The sequence below is a fragment of the Podarcis erhardii genome (genome assembly GCF_964252035.2).
Source record: "Podarcis erhardii genome assembly, chromosome: 10".
In the NCBI taxonomy this organism is placed as follows: domain Eukaryota; kingdom Metazoa; phylum Chordata; class Lepidosauria; order Squamata; family Lacertidae; genus Podarcis; species Podarcis erhardii.
The window spans coordinates 19,359,513-19,381,138 of record NC_138500.1 but is presented as its reverse complement, the minus strand read 5'-3'; the positions used below and the strand labels follow the sequence as shown (position 1 = coordinate 19,381,138).

Below are 21,626 nucleotides of genomic sequence, written 5' to 3'. Positions count from 1 at the left end.
CTGAAGTAGTCCTCTATCTGAAAGGCTGTCTGCTCCAAGTCTGGCTTATAGATATAGACCCATAAGAAGGGAGGGCAGCAAGGAATTAGGAGCATGGAAGTAGTCCACTTGTACAGCAGACTGGACAGGCACACAGCTCACCTGGTCACTGTCCCCACCATAGTGAGATGTACAGTATTGTGTTTCTATTTCAGTTCAATGGGTATGTGGAGCCACACGGGTGTGGCAGGAGTGTGACAGGAAGATTCAAGGACAGTCTCAGAATCATGTAAACCTTTCATTTGTGTTGATGAGGAGGTAAGAGTTTGTCTTGAATTAGACCCAATATAAAGGAGATTACCTGGCAAAAGCAAGCTGACATCTCTCACTGAGTTTGTATATGTACTTAAGGTACCTATGTAAGAGGCTTGTTTATAATCCTAAATTGGGAATGAGTCATGTTCTTATGTAGCTGCATTGTTTTATATTTTCTGGATGTCCCATGATCATATAATAAAGCAGTTGTGTGCTATGTTATAAATCAAACACTGCTAGGAGTTGTTTCTTTTTGTTTTCCAGTGTATTTCTTATCAATAAACATTTTAGTGTGGAGTGACTCGAGAGCAAAATTTATCCTGAAAGTGTGACCCAGAGAAAAAAGTTTGAGAATCACTGTTCCATGTAAATTACAGTGACTATTTACACATTTCCATCTATATAAATTAGCACAAGCAACGTTTATGCAAATCTGTGTCCTATTTCTGATTATGCATTTCCTCATATCTGGCAATGGCTAAGTGGCCATCCTAGGGCTAGTGCAGAGCACAGTGGTGGCACATTCTGGATGGTGGCAAACTAGATGTTATGGAGCAGATAGAGGGGCAGGAAACAACATGGTACCATGGCAGTTCCGCATCTGCTATCGTGTCTAATTCTACCCGCAGGTAAGGTCTGGATTAAGTATCTCTCAACTCATACTCTTGGCTCATACACGATACCTCTCAATTTTTCTCTCTCTATATGCTCCAGTTCCTCCATGCAGAGTGACTATCTATAGGCTCCCTTTCTCCAATATGCAGAAAAATGCACCCCAGGGTAGTTATGATGAACGAGCAAAGGACAATTTAGAGGATAGGGGAGAAATATCACAGTTCAATTATAGAACAAAGATCAAATTAGTGGCAACTTACAAAAAAAATCCCTTCTGTGCATATTTTCATGCCCCAAGCTCTCTAGCATCACAATGTTAGGCTATTTGTGGAACACTTTCTAGCTCAGAGTACAGTCACAGCACTGTGTGAGTTGCGGAACAGACATAACTTTTGCTCCACATCTTAAATCACCATTATATTGGCAATATTATCTGGCCCTGGCTAAAGAGTTTGGACAAGTTTCAGATACCACCTGGATACGTTCCCTTCCACTTCTTTCTCCCCTTTCCTTCTGTACTTACAGGTTATACAGATGACCTTTAGCTGTTGAAGTGTCCTCAACTGCACGGAACCTTTTGCAGAATATCCTTCAATCCTCCAGTGCAGAGGTGATAGGAGAACAACCCTTGCTGCCGAGTTATATGTGCTTATATGTTAAGTATACTTCTTTTACAAAATAATTAGGGCAGATATAACTCTGGAAAAGGGATGCTTACATAGTTGGATGAAAAAGATAGTATTTAATTTAAAAAATAAAAATGGAAGTCTTTTTAAGGGCTAGACAAGGATCGTGCACTGGAATGTTGCCCTAGGACACACTGAACCTCTAAAACCGTAGGCAAGGCACAGGAGGTGGAAACGTTCTGGTGGTGGTTAGTGATAACACAGCCATGACCCAATAGGCACCTACACCCACTACAAAAATACATTCTGTAGAGCACTTGCATTGGCAGTGGAGGTAGCATTGGCGGACCTTGGGCTCTCAAATTTCAATGGCACTCAGAGTGATGTTAAAATTCAGCACAGACACACACACACACTTCACACGCTGCCTTCTACACCATTGTTGTGGCACCCCAGCAGTTGGCGCCCAGTGCAACCACACCAGTCACAATACCCTAAAACCGCCTCTGGAAGTGGTACGCAGTGCTTTTTCTTCTAGAAAAATAGGTGATGGTACTCACCATGAAGTTCTTGCAGTAAGTGTCACACTTTTTAACAACAAAAAGAGGTGCCAGTAATGCATACCCTTGAGTACCCCCTGAAGAGAGGAAAAAAGCACTGGTGGTACCTATGGGAAGAAGTGGAATATTATGAAGATGTCTGGATTCTTTAGAACAGCGATGAGCATTCACCCTAATTTGATAACTGAGTGTTTATGTGTCTTCCGTTAATCACACTTTTCAGTGCTTTCCCACTGTCACACTTTCCGAAAAAACAGAAAGTCCATGTTTTATTGCACTAGCACAACAGGGTGCTTTTATTCATTCTAACTACACACTTAAATTTCAGGATGATTGGAATCTCCTGCTAGATAAGCAGTCCCAAAGTCCCCTTCCCTACTTCTCCAGTGCTAGAGGCCCAGTTCAAATCCTTCCACCCCGGGATTGCTTTTAAAAAGGTAACAGGAGATCTGATCATGGGCCTCCCAGGCCACATGCTCTTTGACCCTAAAAGGCCTTGCTTAAGTCTAACAGCAGAGGGGCAGGGCTTCATCAGTCAGCAACCTCAGATGGTCACATTTCTAGGAAAACCACTAAAAGAGAGCAAAGGGCTCTGTTGCACTAGAAAGCATGCATTAGTTGACCATTTCCGCACATGCCAACAAATGTGCTTTCAAGGTAAAGATTTTGTAACCACTCAGAAACCACTTTTAAAGTCACAGAAGCAGAAAAATGGAAGTCTCTTTCTTTGGTTACCAAACCAAACCCACTTTCTTGTCAGTGCCATGAAGGAAACAATATATATATGTGTGTGTGTATGTATCTGTTCAGTGCTTTCATCTTTTACTCTCTCTTTCTATGTATCTCTGCAGCCCTTTACATTCTGAATAAAGCCATGTGACAACAGGCCATGTGCATATTCTGCATCTAAATTTAGCAGCAAGAAGAACTGGATTCTATGACTTCTATAAATTATGCTAATTATGCTAATCTGCCTGCAATTTGATTATTTTACATGGTCTATTGGTTAGCCATGAGGCATGGCAAAAACTATGCAAGACAATCAAGACTGGGCCACAGCTATTGGAAAATCCCACAAGCCATCCTGACCTCTGAGGTTGACACTGCAATCTATATAAAGCCTACTCAGAAGTAAGCCCCATTGAATTTTGTGGGATTTACTTCTTAGTAAGCAGCCTTAACCAAATACAGGCGGCAACTATTTTGTGCGGGGATTCTGTTCTTGGCCCCTGTGTGTGTCAACACAGCACACACAAGCCCACCCTGTTACGACTCCACTCTGCCCTCTTCCGGGTCTAAAATGATCTGTGCATCAGCGGTCATGCATTAACTGGACATGCGCAAAATAGTTACCACCTGTACTCACTTTTAAGCTGACTTTCACAGCCTTAGGGACTAGAAACATGCAGAAATTTGCAGGATGCTGAATTCTGATCCTAGTACCAATTCTGAGCTTAGTTCCAAGCCTGCCTTTTCTTTGAAACAAGAGTGATGAACCTGAATCCCCACCTGATGTCACTCCAACTCCCATCAGTACCAGCCAGCTTGGCCAGCAGCCAGGGATGATGACAGCTCCAAACCAATAGCATTTGGTAGGCCCCATGTTCTCCATTCCCACTTTAAATCATAATGCCAATTACAAGCTAATTACAAGGTGAATTACAAGTTAAGATTCGGCTCTTGTGCATTACAAAATAGTGCACAAGTGTGTGCATTCACAGAGTACATGTGGTGGTGTCTCAGTTTCAGCTGAAACCGTACTTCAGAGAGTTAAGTGGAAGTTAACAAAGGGTCTTGCTACAGAAACTCTTCTTCCATGCTCAGGGTCAGCTCTAGACAACATACTGCTGAAGGCAGAGCAGCAAATGACCACCACCCCCTCCACTAATCAAGGGGCACACAGTACCCAAGGCCAATCAAGTTATTTTGGCACAGGGAAATAAATCCTGCATCTGCCTCTTTGCCATTCCCTGTCAGTAAAAATACAACTAAACATTTGTTGCCTTTTCATAATCATCTGTCTGAAGCGGAAACCTCCCTCTGCCTAATAGTAGAGCCAGCCCTGTCCATCATCGGCATATCCTGCTATCTCTTGACACGCAAAGAAAGCTATTATTGTGGCTTGATTCTGTGCAGTGTCTTGGCTCATATGTGTACAACACTGGCAAAGAGTCACCACCATGTGGGACAGTGGGGTCCAAGGAAAGATGAGCAATTTGATGGCACTTGTTCTGTTGGACCAATGCACAAAGGCAGAACATCTATCATCGCATTGTAGGATGAGTCAAAGGGTGTCCTTTGATAGATAACTAAAAACGAATGCACAAATTTCCAGCCAGAAATTACAATCATACCCATCTGGATTCTTGCAAATAATACAATAGTTTCTAAACAGTTTGTGAAAACAGCTTTCAGCTGTTGTGCTCCTACAAACTAGTTGCTAAGCTTTTATTCAATAGAAGGCAACGTTACTCACTTTGTGACCAGAAAAAGACGCTGCTTATTGATGAACAGGCTCACACACAACTACATAGGAAAATGAAAGCAACCACAAGATCAAACTAACAGGTGGAGTCTTAGCTCCAAGCAATATTTAACTCTACAATCACCAATTACTACACAAGTTGTTATTTCCTAGAAGGTACTTCCAGTATGTCAAAATAGGGTACTTAAATCATAAATGTACACTTCCTAGTTCCTGAAACTGATTAGTTCAATTTTCACATCAGGGACACAGTAGGATAAAAGCAAAATGATGAACAGCAGGGCAGCACTGAGAATGTTGCCAAAGGCATCATGGCTTAAAAAGGGAAAGTGGACTACAAACACATTACTTACTTACTTACTTACTTACTTACTTACTTACATAAATAAATAAATAAATAAATAAATGCACAAACAAAAGCACTCTATTTGTTTCACACAAGCTAAAACAACAACAACCAAAACAGAACAATAAAAGGAAGAAACATCCAGGGTTGGTTTCATTTCTGCTTTGGCCATGGAGAGGAACAAATGCTTCCAATTAATGTCATTTCAAATTTCAGACAGACGCTAGAGGTTTTGGTGTGATTGCATTTATGTCAGGTAACTGGCATCCATTGTAAACTTGATCAATAAATGTCATTTGTAGTAGCAGTAGAAGTAGTAGTAGTAGTAGTAGTAGTAGTAGTAGAATTTATATTCAGCCTTTCTGCACCACTGAGCCTCTTGGGCTTGTGGATCAGAAGGTCGGCAGTTTGAATCCCCGCGATGGGGTGAGCACCCATTGCTCTGTCCCAGCTTCTGTCAACCTAGCAGTTCAAAAGCACACTAGTGCAGGTAGATAAATAGGTACCGCTGCGGTGGGAAGGTAAACAGCATTTCCATGCGCTCTGGTTTCCATCACAATGTTCTGTTGCGCCAGAAGCAGTTTAGTCCTGCTGGCCATATGACCCGGAAAGCTGTCTGTGGACAAATGCTGGCTCCTTTGGCCTGAAGCGAGATGAGCGCCGCAACCCCATAGTTGCCTTTGACTGGACTTAACCGTCCAGGGGTCCTTTACCTTTTTACCTTTACCTAGTAGTACAATTTATATTCAGCCTTTCTGCACTTTCACTCTTCCGCAGGTAACTTACAGCATGCAAATAGCTTAAAAATGAAATCACATAAAAATTATGCTATGGATTGGTGAACATACAATAAGGAGAAGTGGCAGCAGGACCAAGAAAATCTAGGGGTTGGCAGTGGACCCCTTGAAGGGGTGTGGGCCTTGGCAGGTGCCCGATAACACCAGCTCCTGATGCTGGCCCTGCTAAGTGCAAAAAGCAAAGGTGTTTCTCTGTCCTTAGTTGGGTTAAAGGGAGAGCTGAAAGGTGCTTACTTCAAGCTCTGCTTTCAGCAGGGGTTGGCTGCACTACTGAGTTCCATATGACATCAAACATGAGTTCCATCATGTTTGATGTTAGGCATAGGGAAGGTGGGTGTGGTTTGAGTAAATGGCCTTGCAGGCCAAACTGGAGCCCATACTGGCCCTAATTACAACTGTGGGTCAAGTGTTCCCCGCTCCTGGGTTAAACAGAACAAATGGAAAGGCGGATCATTTCATTCATTCGTTTGTTTTTGTTTTTACAAAGCCGTCTTTATATTTTTCCCACATTACATCAGGGCTGAGGGAATGACTGGCTTGACTGGCCTGTGGGCCAGATCCGGACTACCAGACTTCTCCATCCAGCTTGCCAGGCCTCTCCTGTTAAGACACACCCATGCAAGTTCTCTGTCTGGCCAGCTCACTGTTTTTTTCTTTCCAAATACTGGGAAAAGCGGAGTCCTTTCTCAGCACCCGGTGATAGAAAGCAGGGAGTTGGTGATCCAGTAAGAACAGTTTGCAGCATTTCCTCTCTGTACACTGAGAGGCAGGAGCTTCTCAGTGCAGAGAGATGCAATTCAGTGAGAGAATAAGAGTGAGAAGGCGGAGGAGAAATAGAGGACAGGAAACAGTCTTTATTAAGTGTGTGTGTCAAGTGTGTCTGTGTGCTAAGTGTGTGTGTGTGCCTTTGTTAAGTGTGTACATATGCTGAGCCCCACCCACTTTTAGTCCAGACCAACCCACTCTTGGAATGCAGCCCCCCCCATAACTTTCCACCCCAGTAATGCAGCCCTTGGCCACCCCAAAAGAGCCTCTACCTCTGCATTACACAGACAAACATGCGTGGGCAAGATTGCTAGCTACACTTTGCCTGAAAGAGTCACTTTTCTGCGTTTATTTGCAGGGAAATAAGCAATGGCTCTTTTCTTCATTCTCTCCCTTAGGGAGAGGTGGCAAGCCTCTAAATGCTGGCTTTTAAGTTGTTGAAGGAGGTGGTTGAGACATTGGGGGTTGGCCTGGGCCTTCCTCCAGTTTCTACTTCTCAGCTCTGTTTCCTCACAACGTTTTCTGACTCACAGCTTCTCTCAATTCCAATTCAGGCTTCCTTGGAGGCAGCAATGCTTCAAAATACCAGTTGCTGTAAACCACAGGAGGGGAGAGTGCTCTTGTGCTCAAATCCTGCTGTTGGGTTTCCTGCAGGCGTCTGATTAGCCACTGTGAGAACAGGATGCTGGACTAGAGGGGCCATTGGTCTGATCCAGCAGGCTCTTCTTATATTCCTTCACATGAGGGTATTCAACAGGTTTCTGGGTCTGAGCTCTCTTTCATGCCCCAAGAAGTACTGAGCACCAATTTTTGGAACCATCCTTTGTGCCTTATGGATGTGATACCCAGGGGGTATTGTCCAACAGAAGACAGTCAGACCTGCTTAAAGCCAAAGTGAATTAACTCAGATCTATTCAGGTCCAGCTCCAGATCACAGGGGTTTCCCAGAATGTTCCAGTTGATGAGGTGTCCCCACAATTGTCCTCTTTGCAGTGGCAGTGCCCCTTATTCCCTCTTCTCTGTCTCTGCCACCGTTACTTTGAAAAACAAACAGCTTTATTACCATTGCAACAGTGGCAGCGGCAGCTGCTTCTCTGCCACCTCTTCCGCATCTGGTCTCTGAGAAGGAATCAAAGAGGGGTCCTTCTTCAGAGACAGGTATTTTGTGGGAGCCAACCAGGAGAATGCCTAGGCTGCTGCCCAAGTTTATTTTAAAGGCTTATTTAAAAAGTATTTGTAGTTGCCATAGGAAATCACACAGTGCAGGTGTTTTCCCGACCACCTTTGATTCAGTTCATGCTTTTCGAAACAATACGTGAACACAGCCATCTTTTAAAGTCACTTGGTTGCAATTCCCCAACCAAGTAATGTGGACAAAAATCCAGACACAAGAATAAAATGTGCATATTAATGAAAACAACATACAAAAACGTGTATATTAGAAGATAGTTGCATTGAAATATTGATGAATTTACATAAAGACTTTTTAAAAAATTGCAGACTATGTTAAAGTATGGATAACTGAATTGGGAAAATGCAGACGTGAGAGAAACTGAAACCAAGAGTCACCATCCCTCGTGCTACATCTCCCCTCATTTCTGGCACTAGAATGCTATAATACAAACAGTCTTAGGAATCCACAACAAATATTTTGAAAGCTCCCATCTTTTGGCATGTTAGCAAGTCATATATTTTCATGCACTGCCAATTATAGGAGGTCGCTGAAACAATGTTATCAGTATGCATGGCTAGAAAGACTAGGACAGGGAAATTAAAAAGGACTTCACAAGAAAAGGTGGGCTTCGAAGGAGGCAAGAGGGGTGAACATAAAAACCATGCTGGATTAAATTAAAGGTTTCTCTAGTCTAGCATCCTATTTCTCACAGTGACCAACAAAATGCCTTAGTAGATCAGGGGTAACCAACACAGTTCCCTCCAAATGTAGACTACAACTCCAATAGTCCCTCATAATTGATAACGCTGAGCGATGATGGGAGTTGTAGTCCAAAACATCTGGAGGGCACCATGTTGGCAATCTCTGATTTAGATGTTCTGATAGGGGCTTCAATGATTTGCCTGCTCTAGCTCCTTCAACCATTCCTTATAAGGCTTGGTTTCCAGACCCTTTGACATCTTGGTTACCCTCCTCTGAACATGTTCTAGCTTGTCAACATCCTTCTTAAATTGTGGTGCCCAGAATCCGACACAGTATTCCAGGTGTGGTCGAACCAAGGCAGAATAGAGTGGTACTATTACTTCCTTTGAACTGGACAGTAGACTTCCGTTGATGCAGCTTAGAAGAGCATTAGCTTTTTTTGCTGCTGTGTCACATGGTTGATTCATGTTCAACTTGCAGTCCACCAAGACCACTAGATCCTTTTCACATGTACTGCTAGTAAGCCAGGTGTCCCCCATCCTATATTTGTACATCTTGTTCTTCCTGCTTAAGTGCAGAACTTTACATTTCTATCTTTGTTATCTTGGACCCAGCTCGTTAAAGTCATGTTGAAATCTGATTCTGTCTTCTGCAGCCTTAGCTACCCCTCCCAGTTTGGAATCATCTGCAGATTTGATGTGCACCCCCTCAATCCCTTCATCCGAGTTGTTTACAAAGATTTTGAACAACGGGCCCTGAAAAACTGGCCACGTTTTTCCAGGATGATGAGGAACCATTAATGAGTACTCTTTGGGTTTGTCAGATTATTTATCCCTGTCTCTTTTTACATTAAGTTGCATTAAAACAAAATATTATTTCCTTGTGCTGCCTTAGTGTCCTTTCTCGTTCTGGGATTGCATTAACAAGGAAGAGTGGGTTATAACTATGGCAAATAAATAAACAAGATATAAAATACCTCAACATCTGTTAAGTCTTGCTGTGTGGTCAACTTTAAAAACTCTTAAAACTCAACTCTCTCTCCTTTGCTTTAGCGGGGTTTATTTTAAATAAAATGCAATCCATCTGCAATAAGCAGCCCATTCAAGAGACACCCAAGTTCTAGGAAGCGCCTCTCCTCAGCAAACAAACTCTGAGGAGCAGAAAAAGAGGAGCCTGAGAGGGCTGGATCAAGAGGTTTTGTTTCTCTAGGAACCCCAGGTAGGAATTTGGGTCCAGGGCTGTCTCGCTTCGGTGTTGCAGTGTTTATTTCTTTTTCCCCTCATGCCTCGGGTTGGGAACGTTTTCTAATCAAGCACAGAAGGGCTCTGTGAGGAAGGACAGAGAGAGATGGAATAACTTTTCCCAGCTTGTCAAACAGGCACGCTTGCCTCTCTCAAGAAAAGCTCTTTCTAAGCAGCTCTCCTTGTCTGGGACTCTCCTCCCTATCGGAAAAGCTTATCAGTCCTTTGATGGGCCCTGTTGGGATCTGGCTCCTGTGAACAGCCCAGAAAGTGACAGAGAGCATGAAGGAGGTGAGAGGAGATATATCCAGAAAGAGACTTCAAAGAAAGGCAGAGGGTGAAATAAAAAAAGAGACAAAGAAGTGACTGACAAGCATTAGGCCTCACTCACCAGCCCCCAACCCCTCCTTGATATGCCCAAAATGGACTCACATGAAGGTTGATCATTTCTCCTTCCGATCCCATCTCTCTTTTTTCTTTTTTTCTTCCCAGGTTTTCTTTTCAATCCTCTCAGCCCGGACAAGAGACCAAGTCTCTGCAGCTTTCTGGAGTCTCCCAGTGCCTTTGCTGGGTGGGAGGGAAAGCACAGCTGCTGGAACAGACCTGCTATTCATCTGCATGATGTGGGACTCTGGCCTGGGCTTCAGCTTTTGAGGGCAGGGGGAGGAGGAGAGGAGAAGGGGTGGTGGTGGTGGAAAAAGTGGGCACACGGATCCTTTATTGTCTCTTAAGATGCTGAATGGCCCTCCTGTCATCATAGCCATGACTACATGTCTCCTTGGCTTCTGGGCCCAGCTGAGCCCTGTGAGGTCACTTGCGCTGCGATGCCGTTGTGCACACAATGTACCAAGAGGCTCAAGGCACAGACCATGCCAGTTTTCGGCACACATCCTAAATGCCACCGGCTGTTACAGACCCCTTGTGTGCAGATGGCTTCTATCACGTATGGCTGTTGACACAGTTACTGAGCCTCTGTCACGCTCCTTGTTGACTAAGAAAAAAAAATCACATGTAGCTTATGAAGCCCTTTCCAGTCCATGATTATACTTTGGGGCTATTTCCAACACACCCAAATTTGGTTTGGGAATTTGCAATTAGAGTCCCCAGGTGCCAAGCTGAGAGTCATAGCCAAGAATGCAGCTCTGCTAAAGTATATCTTTAAAAAAATACTCTTCCACCACCTGCAGTAGGAAGCAGGGATTTAGTTTTGCCCCAGAGCAGGTGGTGAAAAGAGTAGCAGGCCAAGAGGCTCAACAGCGGAGTGGAAAATCACCTGCGGTGCCTGCAGAGGGTCCTGGGCTCACTCTCCAGCAGCTCCAGGTAAGTCTCGGAAAGATCTGTCTGAAACCCTGGAAGTGCAGATTAGGCGATACAGAGCTAAACTGAACCTATGGTCTGACTCAATATAAGACAGCTTCCCGTGTTCCTAGGGATGCTTACATATTATATTCAAGTTGTGTACAATCTGTGTACCTGTGTACAAATTAGTTGAGCTGTACCTCCTTTCACACAAACACTCATCCATGTGTATAGACAGCTTGCAGTTGTGTTCAGTGCAACATTTGAACAAGCCGACAGAGTCAGACCATTGGTCCACCTAGCCTAGTATTGATCTTTTCAGAGTCAAAAGCAGATGTCTTTCCCCCAGCCTTGCTTCCTGAGCTTATTTTAATTGGAAATACCAAGACTACTTGCAAGGAAAGCATGGGTTCTCCCAAGAAGAGATGCAGCGTCCTTTGCCACTTCAGTCCTTTTCGGTCATTGCATTTCCTGAATTTACAACCCCACACCTTCCAACACACAGTGTTTCCAGGGTGAAATGAACATAAAACACACCAGCAAAATGTCAAGTGCAGCAACAGCAGATAAAACAGCAGGCCTTATCTGAAAGCACAGCAAAACTAATTCACTAGCTTCCTCCACTAAAAATAGTATAGTCCAAAGCCTGGGGAAATGGTTGTGGTCAGGTGCTGAAATGACACCAAGGTAGGCACCAGGTGAACATCTCTGGGGATTGCATCCACTTTTTAAAAGTGGAGGCATTTTCTCAGGTTGACACCTCCATCCGTACTTGTCTTTTACTTGATGGGAACATTTTTGTGAAAAGGCAATACTTCTACATGAGTAGCATATTGCTTATTTAGCATCATAGGAAGCTGCCTCATACCAACATGTTTGCACTACTTTGTATTAGCTACAGTGACCCGCATTGGTTTTCCATAATTCCAGAGAGGGGCCCTACCTGAAGGTGCCAGGAGTTGAACCTGGGAACTTTGCATGCAGAGCCTGTGATCCTTTGACTGAGCTGCAGCTTTTCTGATACTTTACTCACAGTCTTTTATATCCCAAGTGGCAAACATATATAAACTTCTTGCAGTAAGCAATGGTTTACTGTGAACACATGGATAATTCCTGCTTCATGGTTTCCCACCAGCGAGCTGGAGCAACAGTCCTTGATTTAGCATTGCATCCAAACTGGGGATCATAGTTTGTTTTGTCAAAACAGACCATGTTTGATAAGCCAAGAACAAAGCTTGGCTTCAGATTGTGGTTTGTTGGGGGTGAAACAAATCATGATCCCCAGCGCAAACAGAACATTAAGCAAGGATCATGGTTTGTTGCTCCCACTTGAGAATGGGAATAATCTGCAAGGAGTTATCCACAAGCAGGTCATTATCTGCCGTTTCATAAGCCATTAATCATAGTTTACCATGACATGCAAATACAGCCATAGAGAAACAAGATATTGCTATCATACACCAAAAGAAACCAATGTATTAAAATCAACAAGTCAAACGCTATTGGGGAAAACAATAACAATGAGAAATCTCTAGTAAAAACCCACACAGGACAATGGCTGCTGGAAAATATGGATCTTTGGTGAGCAAAAGGAAACCAAGTTTCCTTTGTTATGCAGAGTGTTTCATTGCCTTGGCACCACCACAAAAAAGCCCCTGTTCCTCATGCCCACTCATAGTACTAAAAATTATGCTGAAGACACCCTCCCCCCATCTGCGGATTGATGTTTGTTCTGATTCAGCAGTAAACAGTGGGTTTTCCAGGGGAAAGCAGTGGGACAAAAGAAAAACCTCTTCAACCCATGCCTAGAAATTATTGGGGAAGCAGAAGAAATCATGAGACAAAGGGAAGTGTAGATGAGCTTTATCTCAAGGTCCTTGGAGGAAAAGGTGGGATATAAATATAACAAACCATCACCATCACAAGCTCTGATGGAATAACAAAACACAGCATGGTTGCCAACCGCAGGAAGGGAGGCTACGCAAGTGGGAGAGAATAAACTGGGGCACTGAGGACACACACCACACCACAAGAACTGTGGAACTTCAACCATTTCTAATATGATGTTTTCCCTACATCAATAGTACTTCTGTGTAAGAGAAAGCATGCAAATCACATGTAGATCATTATGATCATCTACAAGCCATGAACATTTAATGGCTGTTAATGCCTCTGTCCTCAATGATCCTTTCAGCAGCAATAGAGGGCTGCTCCTTTGCTCTTGAATGGGCAGTTGTTGCAGAAGGGGATGAGATAATTGCAGGTATTGGTGGTTAATTTTGCACAGATGGAGCGTTCTATGTGCTTAGATCAGGGGTGAGGAATCGAAGCCCGGAGACAAAATATGGCGCTCCAAGCATCTCTGTTTGCCTCTTTGGACTCTCAAGAGGCCACTACTACTCCTGCACTCCTCAGGCCATATCCCTCATTGGTTCTGCTTTGTACTCGCCTTAAGTGCCTTTGCCTGGCTGGAATGTAGCCTTGAACTCTAAAAATGCCTCTTTCATGCCTAGATGGAAAAAAGAAAGATGTACAACTAATCTTTTGCACAAAGGTAACATGCGCATCCATTGCTTTGCCCAATTTGCTTCTAGCCCTGCTCACCACTGGCCTAGAAGGGAATTTGGCCCTCAGACTGAAAAGGGTTCCTAACCCTTGGCTTAGACCCGTTGGCATCAGACTATCCAGGGTGCCTAACAGTATTCACTAGGAAATGAGCTATGTAGAGATGGAGTGGTGTTAGTGGTTGCTGCCTCATCCCAGGCACATAACGGGCTTAATGCCCTGGAAATTACACCCCATTATCATCATCATTATCATCATCATCATCATCCCACTCTTCGCTCTAAGGTCCCAACATTTACAACATTAAAACACAATATTGTATTTAATTTTTTTAAGACAACTCACAATCACAAAAATAACGTGTGTCCTAAAATATATATACTTCCAGTGTCACAAACGCCAAGTAATGGTTATAAATGGTTATAGATAGACAAACTTGCAGTTAAAATGTGAAAACCAATAGCTGCTGAAGTCCTCAGATCCAAAATTCATAGGACAATAGAATGATGCATCACCATACCAAGGAAAATTGGACTTGTCAATCACTGGCACTTTTTTCTAGAAAAAAAGGGGGCTGGAACTTCCCCCCTCACCTCTACTACATTCTCCCCTTGCCCCTCGTCCTCCTGTACACCCTGGCAGGCTGTTGCTGTGCTTGCTGTTTTTATTTTCTCCAAGCAGGTGGCAATGATGATAAAATACAGTGGTACCTCAGGTTACATACGCTTCAGGTTACATACACTTCAGGTTACAGACCCTGCTAACCCAGAAATAGTGTTTCAGGTTAAGAACTTTGCTTCAGGATGAGAACAGAAATAGCATGGCGGCAGCACGAGGCCCCATTAGCTAAAGTGGTGCTTCAGGTTAAGAACAGTTTCAGGTTAAGAATGGACCTCCGGAACGAATTAAGTACTTAACCCAAGGTACCACTGTAGTGATTTCCAGAATAGCCACTTTGGTCACCTGCTGCAGCAGACGCAGAAAAACAGGTTGCAAAACCAAACCTGGTCACAGATTTGGTGACAGAGGCTGTGAACCATGGGAGAAACGGCCACTGCAAACAAACTTCTGCCCACAAAGAACATCCAGTTGAAGGTAGACTGAGGAAACTTAACGGAGGGTGGGGGGGGGAGAGAGGAAAGCGTGCTCTGCTGCAAAGATGAGTGTGCGCCATCGGTCCCTCCCTCCCTCCACTGCTATCCACCAAACTTCCAACCCAGCCATGGAATCTTCTGCTGCAGCCTGCTTGCCCTTCCATCTCTCTCGTCTCCCATCCACAGAGTGGTGGCCATGCTGCTCCCGCTGTCCCAGGGTGCCTGGGCCAGGGTGACAGGAGGCCGCCCCCCCCCTTGCTCAGCCACCACCTCAACCAGAGCCAGGGCTTTTTTTGGCTGTGGCCCCGATCTGGTGGAATGCTCTGTCACAAGAGACCAGGGCCCTGCAGAACTTGACATCTTTCCGCAGGCCCGGCAAGACAGAGCTGTTCCACCAGGCCTTTGGCCAAGGCACAGTCTGAACCCCTCCTCTGGTAATCCGCACAGAACTCTAGCCCAATGGTTGCTATTAATTTTGTTTGAATTGATTTTAGAATGAATTGATTTTGGAATGCTGTGTTACTTTTATTGTTGTTAGCCGCTGAGCCCGGCTTCGGCTGGGGAGGGCGGGATATAAATTTTTAAAAAAATTATTTATTTATTTAATGGTACCCACCTGAGAGGTGCCGGAATCTATGATGATAAATGTTAAAAGTGAAAATGAATTTTTAAAAAAAGTTTAAAAGAAAGAGAAAGAGAGGGGGGTGCTAGAGCCGAGTTCCAGAGAGTTCCAGCTGACAAAAAGCCCTGTTCCTTGCTGTGAACACCTTACGCCGTGGCCTGGCTTCCCCTCCCCCTCCCTACTTGTTCCCTCCAGCACCATGACTTCCCTGTTGCCTCCTGCTAGAGCAGCCTCAGCATAGCCCATAGGGAGGAGCAATGGCATGGCCATGTTGGGTGTGTGAGAGAGGGGGAAGGAAGAGGAGAAGGGTTCTTGTTTTGGGAATTGGTTCGTACCAAGACTCAGGGCCAGAAGTTGTTGTTCGGAACTACGCTCCGGCGCACTCCAAGTGAAAAAAGCGCCGTCAATCACCATATAAAAAACCGTTGGGAACCACCGCTTTACAGTACCCAACATAAAAATGAAGTTATAATGACACTTATCTAACAGGAAAGGGAAAGAGAAAGAGAAAGATAATAAAGGATTTTGATGGTAATATTGTGTCACTGTAAGAGTCATGCTAGTTCAACACTGAGGTCAACTTCAGAAATATTTCATAATCTATGGCAATTTCCCTTTATTGCCTATGATTAACGTAGTTTATACTGGTTTTTATGGACGCAGTAGATGCCAAACTGCAGCTGGTAAAGATTAAATGCTTATTCTACAACTGTAGCTGGGAAATATCAGTGCCTTGAAAATTCTAAATATTTGAACATTCAAAAATCCGTAAGAATTTAAAGACACCATAAAGTTAATGACTTAAAGTCTTCCCCCATAATCTTTCTACATATTTTCTCATCCAGTTTTCAAACATTTAGGAAGGAACACAGAAAGCTGCCTTATACTGGTCCACATAGCTCAGTATTGGCTGCACTGACTGGGGCAGATTTCCATGATTTCAGACTGGGGTCTCTCCCAGACCTTCCTGGAGATGCTGCAGATAGGACCTGGGACCTTCTGCATATACTATCATATACTATATCCTATACTAAAATCCTGTAAACCCGGCTTTCTCAAACTCTGCCCTCCATATGTTTTTGGCCTACAACTCCCATGATCCTTAGCTAGCAGCACCAGTGGTCAGGGATGATGGGAATTGTAGTCTCAAAACATCTGGAGGGCCGAGTTTGATAAAGCCTGCTGTAAACAGTCATTCAGAATGATGGTTTGTCTACTAGGTTCCCCTCTTATGCATTGAATCCTCCTCTCCACTAGGGGCACAATAGTACAGGTCAGGTTTTTAATTTCTTATTGCAGCTTCAGGGGAGGAAACCTAAGAGCGCTATCTGTGTTTACACAGCTGACAGCTGACTAGAAGTGGGAAGTCATACAGTAGTATTTGAGGAGGGAGGAGGTTGTTGTAGATCTGTCCCCCTTCTGACTGTACCAAAACACTGCTGCCAACATGCATGGCTGGTTTGTTTACAGCCACTGTTTTCGCATGAGGAGGTGACTGCATAAGGTGCAAGGCTGTGAAGAAACATTGTATTTGAGAGTGGGAATGTGCATCATATACCATAATTAAGGAAAAGTCTGGCTGAGTGAATTGCTGGCCTTCAAAGAAAATCACTATTATCTTTTCTGGCTAAGAGTAAGAAAGGAAGCAGTACTATCTGAAACACTAGGTCATTTAAAGTTTTGTGGTTAAACCATAAATTCCACTAGGGAATCAGGAGGAAGTGAGGAATGGGTCAAGCTGAAATAAAGAGAGGGTAATAGACGCAGAGTCCAGCTTTAAATTAACAGCTAAAGATCATATGGTTAAGTGGCCCCCTCAATTCCTAGCTGAAATCTGCAGCTTTCTTTAGATTTTGTTTCCATCATGAAACAGAGTAAGCAAAGCCCGGAGAAATTAGAGGCAACTTTTGAACTGTGCCTTTCATCCACAGGTGAAGCTCTTCACAGACCAGAGTTTCATGTGACAACTTCTCATTGCGTGTCGAGGTCCCCAAGGCCACCCCAATAACTCACACATCACACAGAATTTTTTGTTTAAGGTTTTTGGCATAATTTTGGCCACAACTTTATTAAAATACAAAAATGTGAGTGGTTGCTTAGGCATTGGTTGCGACTATCTGCCCCCACCATGGGGGACAGACTGACATTCCGCACAATGCGAAAGTCAGAAAAGGGGAATACACTTGGGGGTAGCGACGGAGCAGGGAACCTGCCCTCAGCCCAAATGCAACCAGGAGCTCATTGCTATGGCCCGAGCCCCCTTGACAGAGTGGACAAGCAATAGTTAGCCCCCAATTCCTTTAACAGAATCCCTCGCAGCAGCAGCATTAGAGGGGCAGGCACAGCCAATCCATGCCCCTCAACCAACCAAACCATAAACCAATGCCTAACCGCAACCTTACAAGTTGTGACGATTTGCTACGCGGTAGGCAAAAACCAAATGGCCCCAGCCAATCAGCCAGATGGACAAAATTCCTACCGGGCCCCTGCCCCAAGAGCAGACGACCCCATAACAGGCATAGGAAGGTCAAAGCGAACAACCCTAATTCTAGGGAGGGAGGGACGGGCAATCCGATGCACGGGCGAAAAGAGGAAGCCCTAGCCTCGTGCAAGGAGTTTTAGCATTTCTGGCTGTCAATCAACAAATGGCAACATTAACTTATTCCCAACAACAAGGGAAGCCCCAGTCGCATCAGTGGCCAACGATCAATTAGCCCGCCCCCAACTTTGGAGTGTCCTGGCGGCCCCCACCGCAACACGTGCTCTCCATGGAGGAGAACACGCTTTGTGCAAGCCCAGCTGCATCCAACCTGATATAGGACAAGTGGTGGCAGAGTTCGAGCGTGTACTTTAGGGTTGAAGTCTGGAGGCTCACAGCCCAGGGCGGGGGGCAAACAGCACCAAAGTCAAAGTTGCAAAGGCAAACAAGACACCCCATGTGTAAAACTGGATTTTTGTTTAATGTAAATGATTTGGGGAACTTTTTATGTTTTGATGGCTTGCATTTTCAGAAATGCCCATTTATTTTTGGAAATGCAAGCTGTCACAACTTACAATGGTCAAGTTCCCCAAATCATTTAAATGTTTAAAATCCCCTGTTGTGGCTTTTAAAAAAAAACCACACTCATAGTGGGGCAGCCAAGACTTGTCTTGTTCAGATCCTAGAGTTAGAGTCAGGGTTTATCTAGCAGTTTCTTATCTGACGCCCAATAGCATCCATAGAAAAGTACCTAAAATGTCGAGATAGTTAATTATTTACAAAGAACAAATCCTTGTTGCATAATAGGGCAGTTTGAGTTAAGAAGTCATCCTATGGACAATAAAAATAATATTTCTAAGGATTACATATAGCTTCTAAATCATCTTTAATTGGAACCCTTTGCACCAATCCAGCCCAAAAATTCTAACATCCTAGAAAGCACTGCCGAATGCCTTAAAATAACAACTGAAACCCAAGAGGGGAGAGCTTCATTCTGAAATTGCTTTTCAACCTAACATAAGGTATGAAGGCTGTTTCTGCTGGGTGTCTACAGTGGAATACTCACACTTTGTTCACTTATTTTCAGGGGACATCTGTGTGATGTGAGCAAAACATCCCCACATGTTTAGCTTCCTCCCCACCCACCCCAGACCACAGACATTCCAACTTTTGTTGTTTTTTTAAGATAGTGGAACAACTGCACAATTTCCCCCATTATAAATGGCCTATTGTGGAGCTCTTCCAAAGGCAGCTGGGTTAGTTATGGCCTGTATAGATAGCGCAAGACATTTGTTTCTTGTGGTATGTCTCTCTCCTCCCTAGAAATCAACTCTGTAACTTTAACTCTTCTTTTTCCAGATAGCATTGCTTTTGTATCAATTTCAGACTATTGGTCGATCTAGTTCAGCATGGCCGGCCCACCCATGAGGCCGACTGAGACAGCTGCCTCAGACAGTGGAATCCTAAGGGGCTGCACCCCACCTGCCCCTGCCATGCCCCCAAGAGAAGCGAGGAGAAGTGGTAGTGGCAGATTCCAGCAAGATCTTGTGGAACTATCGCAAGATCTTGCATAGTTCATGCAATATTTTGCTGCTGCTACAGCTTCTCCTCACTTCTTTCATAGCAGCAGGGCACCCTACCTGCTCCCCTACTGCTACCACTGCCACCAGAAAAGCAAAGACAAGTGGCGGTGGCTTCCGGGTTCAAGCGAGATCTTGCGGATCTCTTGCGAGATCTCGCCAGAACCCAGAAGCTGCAGCCGTGTGACTCCAGTGAAGTGTGACTCCAGTGAGACTTTGGCAGGGCAGCATCTTCTTGTTTCCCCTCAGGCATCAAAAGAGAATGAGCTACAAATCAGTATTGTCTACAATGACTGGCTGAGGCTCTCCATAGTTTCAGGCAGGGATCTTCCCCCAGCCCTACCTAGAGATGCTACAGATTGAACCTTGGACCTTTTGCATGAAAAGCAGATGCTCTCCTACTCATCTATGGCCCTGCTGTTTTTTTTTTTTTTAAAATAATTTTTATTGGGTTTTTACATTTTATAACAACACACACACACACAAAGACAAAGACACACAAATACAATTACATACCCTAATTTTCTTTACCCACTTTCATTGACTTCCCCCCACCCCCTCCCCTTACATCCCAGTTCCAATAATTAATTCAGCAAGTTCTTACCTAACCTCTTAAACATATTCATATTGCTTTTAAAAATTTAATTCTTTTTGTTTATCTATATTCAACTTATCCAATTCTCTTATAATCATTAATTTCTTTTTTTTTTAAGGTCGATCTAACTTCCCTTCCACAAATTTTCCCTTTATTATATTAATTATAGGTCACATTGACCAATAAAACAAATCATAACATTTTATAATTCTATTCTCTCTCCCCCCCCCGCCCCGGTTTCTGTCCCTTCCCAAACAAATGTCCAAAAAACAAACAAAAAATAGTTCTTAGCCCGGATTCCTCACGTCCGAGGCGTCTGATTCTCTGTCAGTTCCTCTCTGCCAACTATATTGGTAGTCCTCTTTGTTGGTCTTAAGACCCCGAAGGAGTTCAGTCAGAGTCACATCATATTTTCTTTCATCCAGAATGTTAAAAAGTGTTTGCTGCGAAGAACCATCCAGTTTTCCATACTCAAGAGGAAAGTCCCAATCATGTTGCTTTATTCTTTTTAGTTTTAATATTCCAAGTACTCCAGGGACTTCCCTCTTCTTCTTTCTCATCTTTCGCAGATTTGTAATCCAAAGGTCTTCTTGCTCATACTCTAACAATGTAAATTCCTGGTTGGTATTTTCCACTTGTAGTGTCTGAACTCCTTCTTTCTTCTCTGTCAATTCCAAAGGCATCTCTTCCTGCTCAGCTGCAGAGTCTTTATCATACGTCTCCTTTGTGCATTCAACAGAGTTGTTTGTTTCAGAATTCAAGGTCATAAATACTTTACTCAGAGCCATACTCTGCTCTTGCAGGATTCCCACGAGAAAGAACATTTTTTCTATCTCCGCCAGTAATTTTCCCTCTGCAGCCATTGTAATGTCACTAATTCCCCCTAGGGGGCTTTCAGTTATTTAGTAGTCCTTTTCCAATAATCTGTTACTTTGTTATTATCAATACTTTGTTTCCAATCGCCTCAGTTCAAATGTATCACCTTTAATTCAAAGAGTTGTTAAATAACAAAATTCTTTACTTTGTCCACCCGTTTGACAGCTTCTTTTGACAGCTGTCAAACTCCTTTCACTTCTTCCTCCGGCACCCAAATAGGACACTCCCGGGTTTTGGGGGGGGATTACACACAAAGTTCCAAAGTTCCTCCCTTTCTCTCCAGCACAAAATCTTCTTCTATCGAATTTGTGAAAAACTTTTAAATCATCAAAACAGTATTCATTCCGCCTTAATTCTCCGTTCCTTGCTTTAAATCGTCTATAAGTAGAGGGGGTGCGGACTTCCCTTTAACACATCCCCCGATCGTGCCGAATTCACAGGATAAAAAAAAATTTTAAAGTCCAAATTCCACTACTCACGGGTCCTTTGTTATCCAGTCCAAATTTTGGGAAGAAAGTCAGCGCTCTCCAGCCATGGCTTGCGGCTTCGCTCCACTGAAGTAGCGGTCTACTCTCAGCACCACGCCACTCTCCGTACCCTCTCCGTAGCCTTTAAAAAGGCTCTTCGTGGGTCGGGGAGGGCGCTTAAGGTGCCCACCGAGTCACCAAGTCCGCAGGCATCCGCGCCTGCGGTTTCTGAGGGTCCCCGTGTCGCCGGCACGGCAAGACCCGTCTTCAGCAGAGCCGATTCCCTCCGGAGCTCGGAGGGAATCCGCCATTAGCCGTTCGCGCTAACCCGGAAGTCCATCTATGGCCCTGCTGTTTTAGCATTGGTGGCGCCCGCCCTGTGGAATGCCCTCCCATCGGATGTCAAGGCGATGGACAACTACCTGACATTCAGAAGACATCTGA

At 44.1% G+C, this 21,626-nt stretch overlaps 1 protein-coding gene across 1 annotated transcript in view; it reads right to left on the bottom strand.

The window, feature by feature from the left end:
* Nucleotides 1-10,369, bottom strand: part of NINJ2 (ninjurin 2) — a 52,513-nt gene extending 42,144 nt beyond the window's left edge. Inside the window, exon 1 of the mRNA XM_081879018.1 lies at nucleotides 10,038-10,369. Within this exon, the coding sequence (XP_081735144.1) occupies nucleotides 10,038-10,070 (33 nt within the window). The 5' untranslated portion in view covers nucleotides 10,071-10,369. The remainder of the gene's footprint in view (nucleotides 1-10,037) is intronic.
* Nucleotides 10,370-21,626: the final 11,257 nt, after the last annotated feature.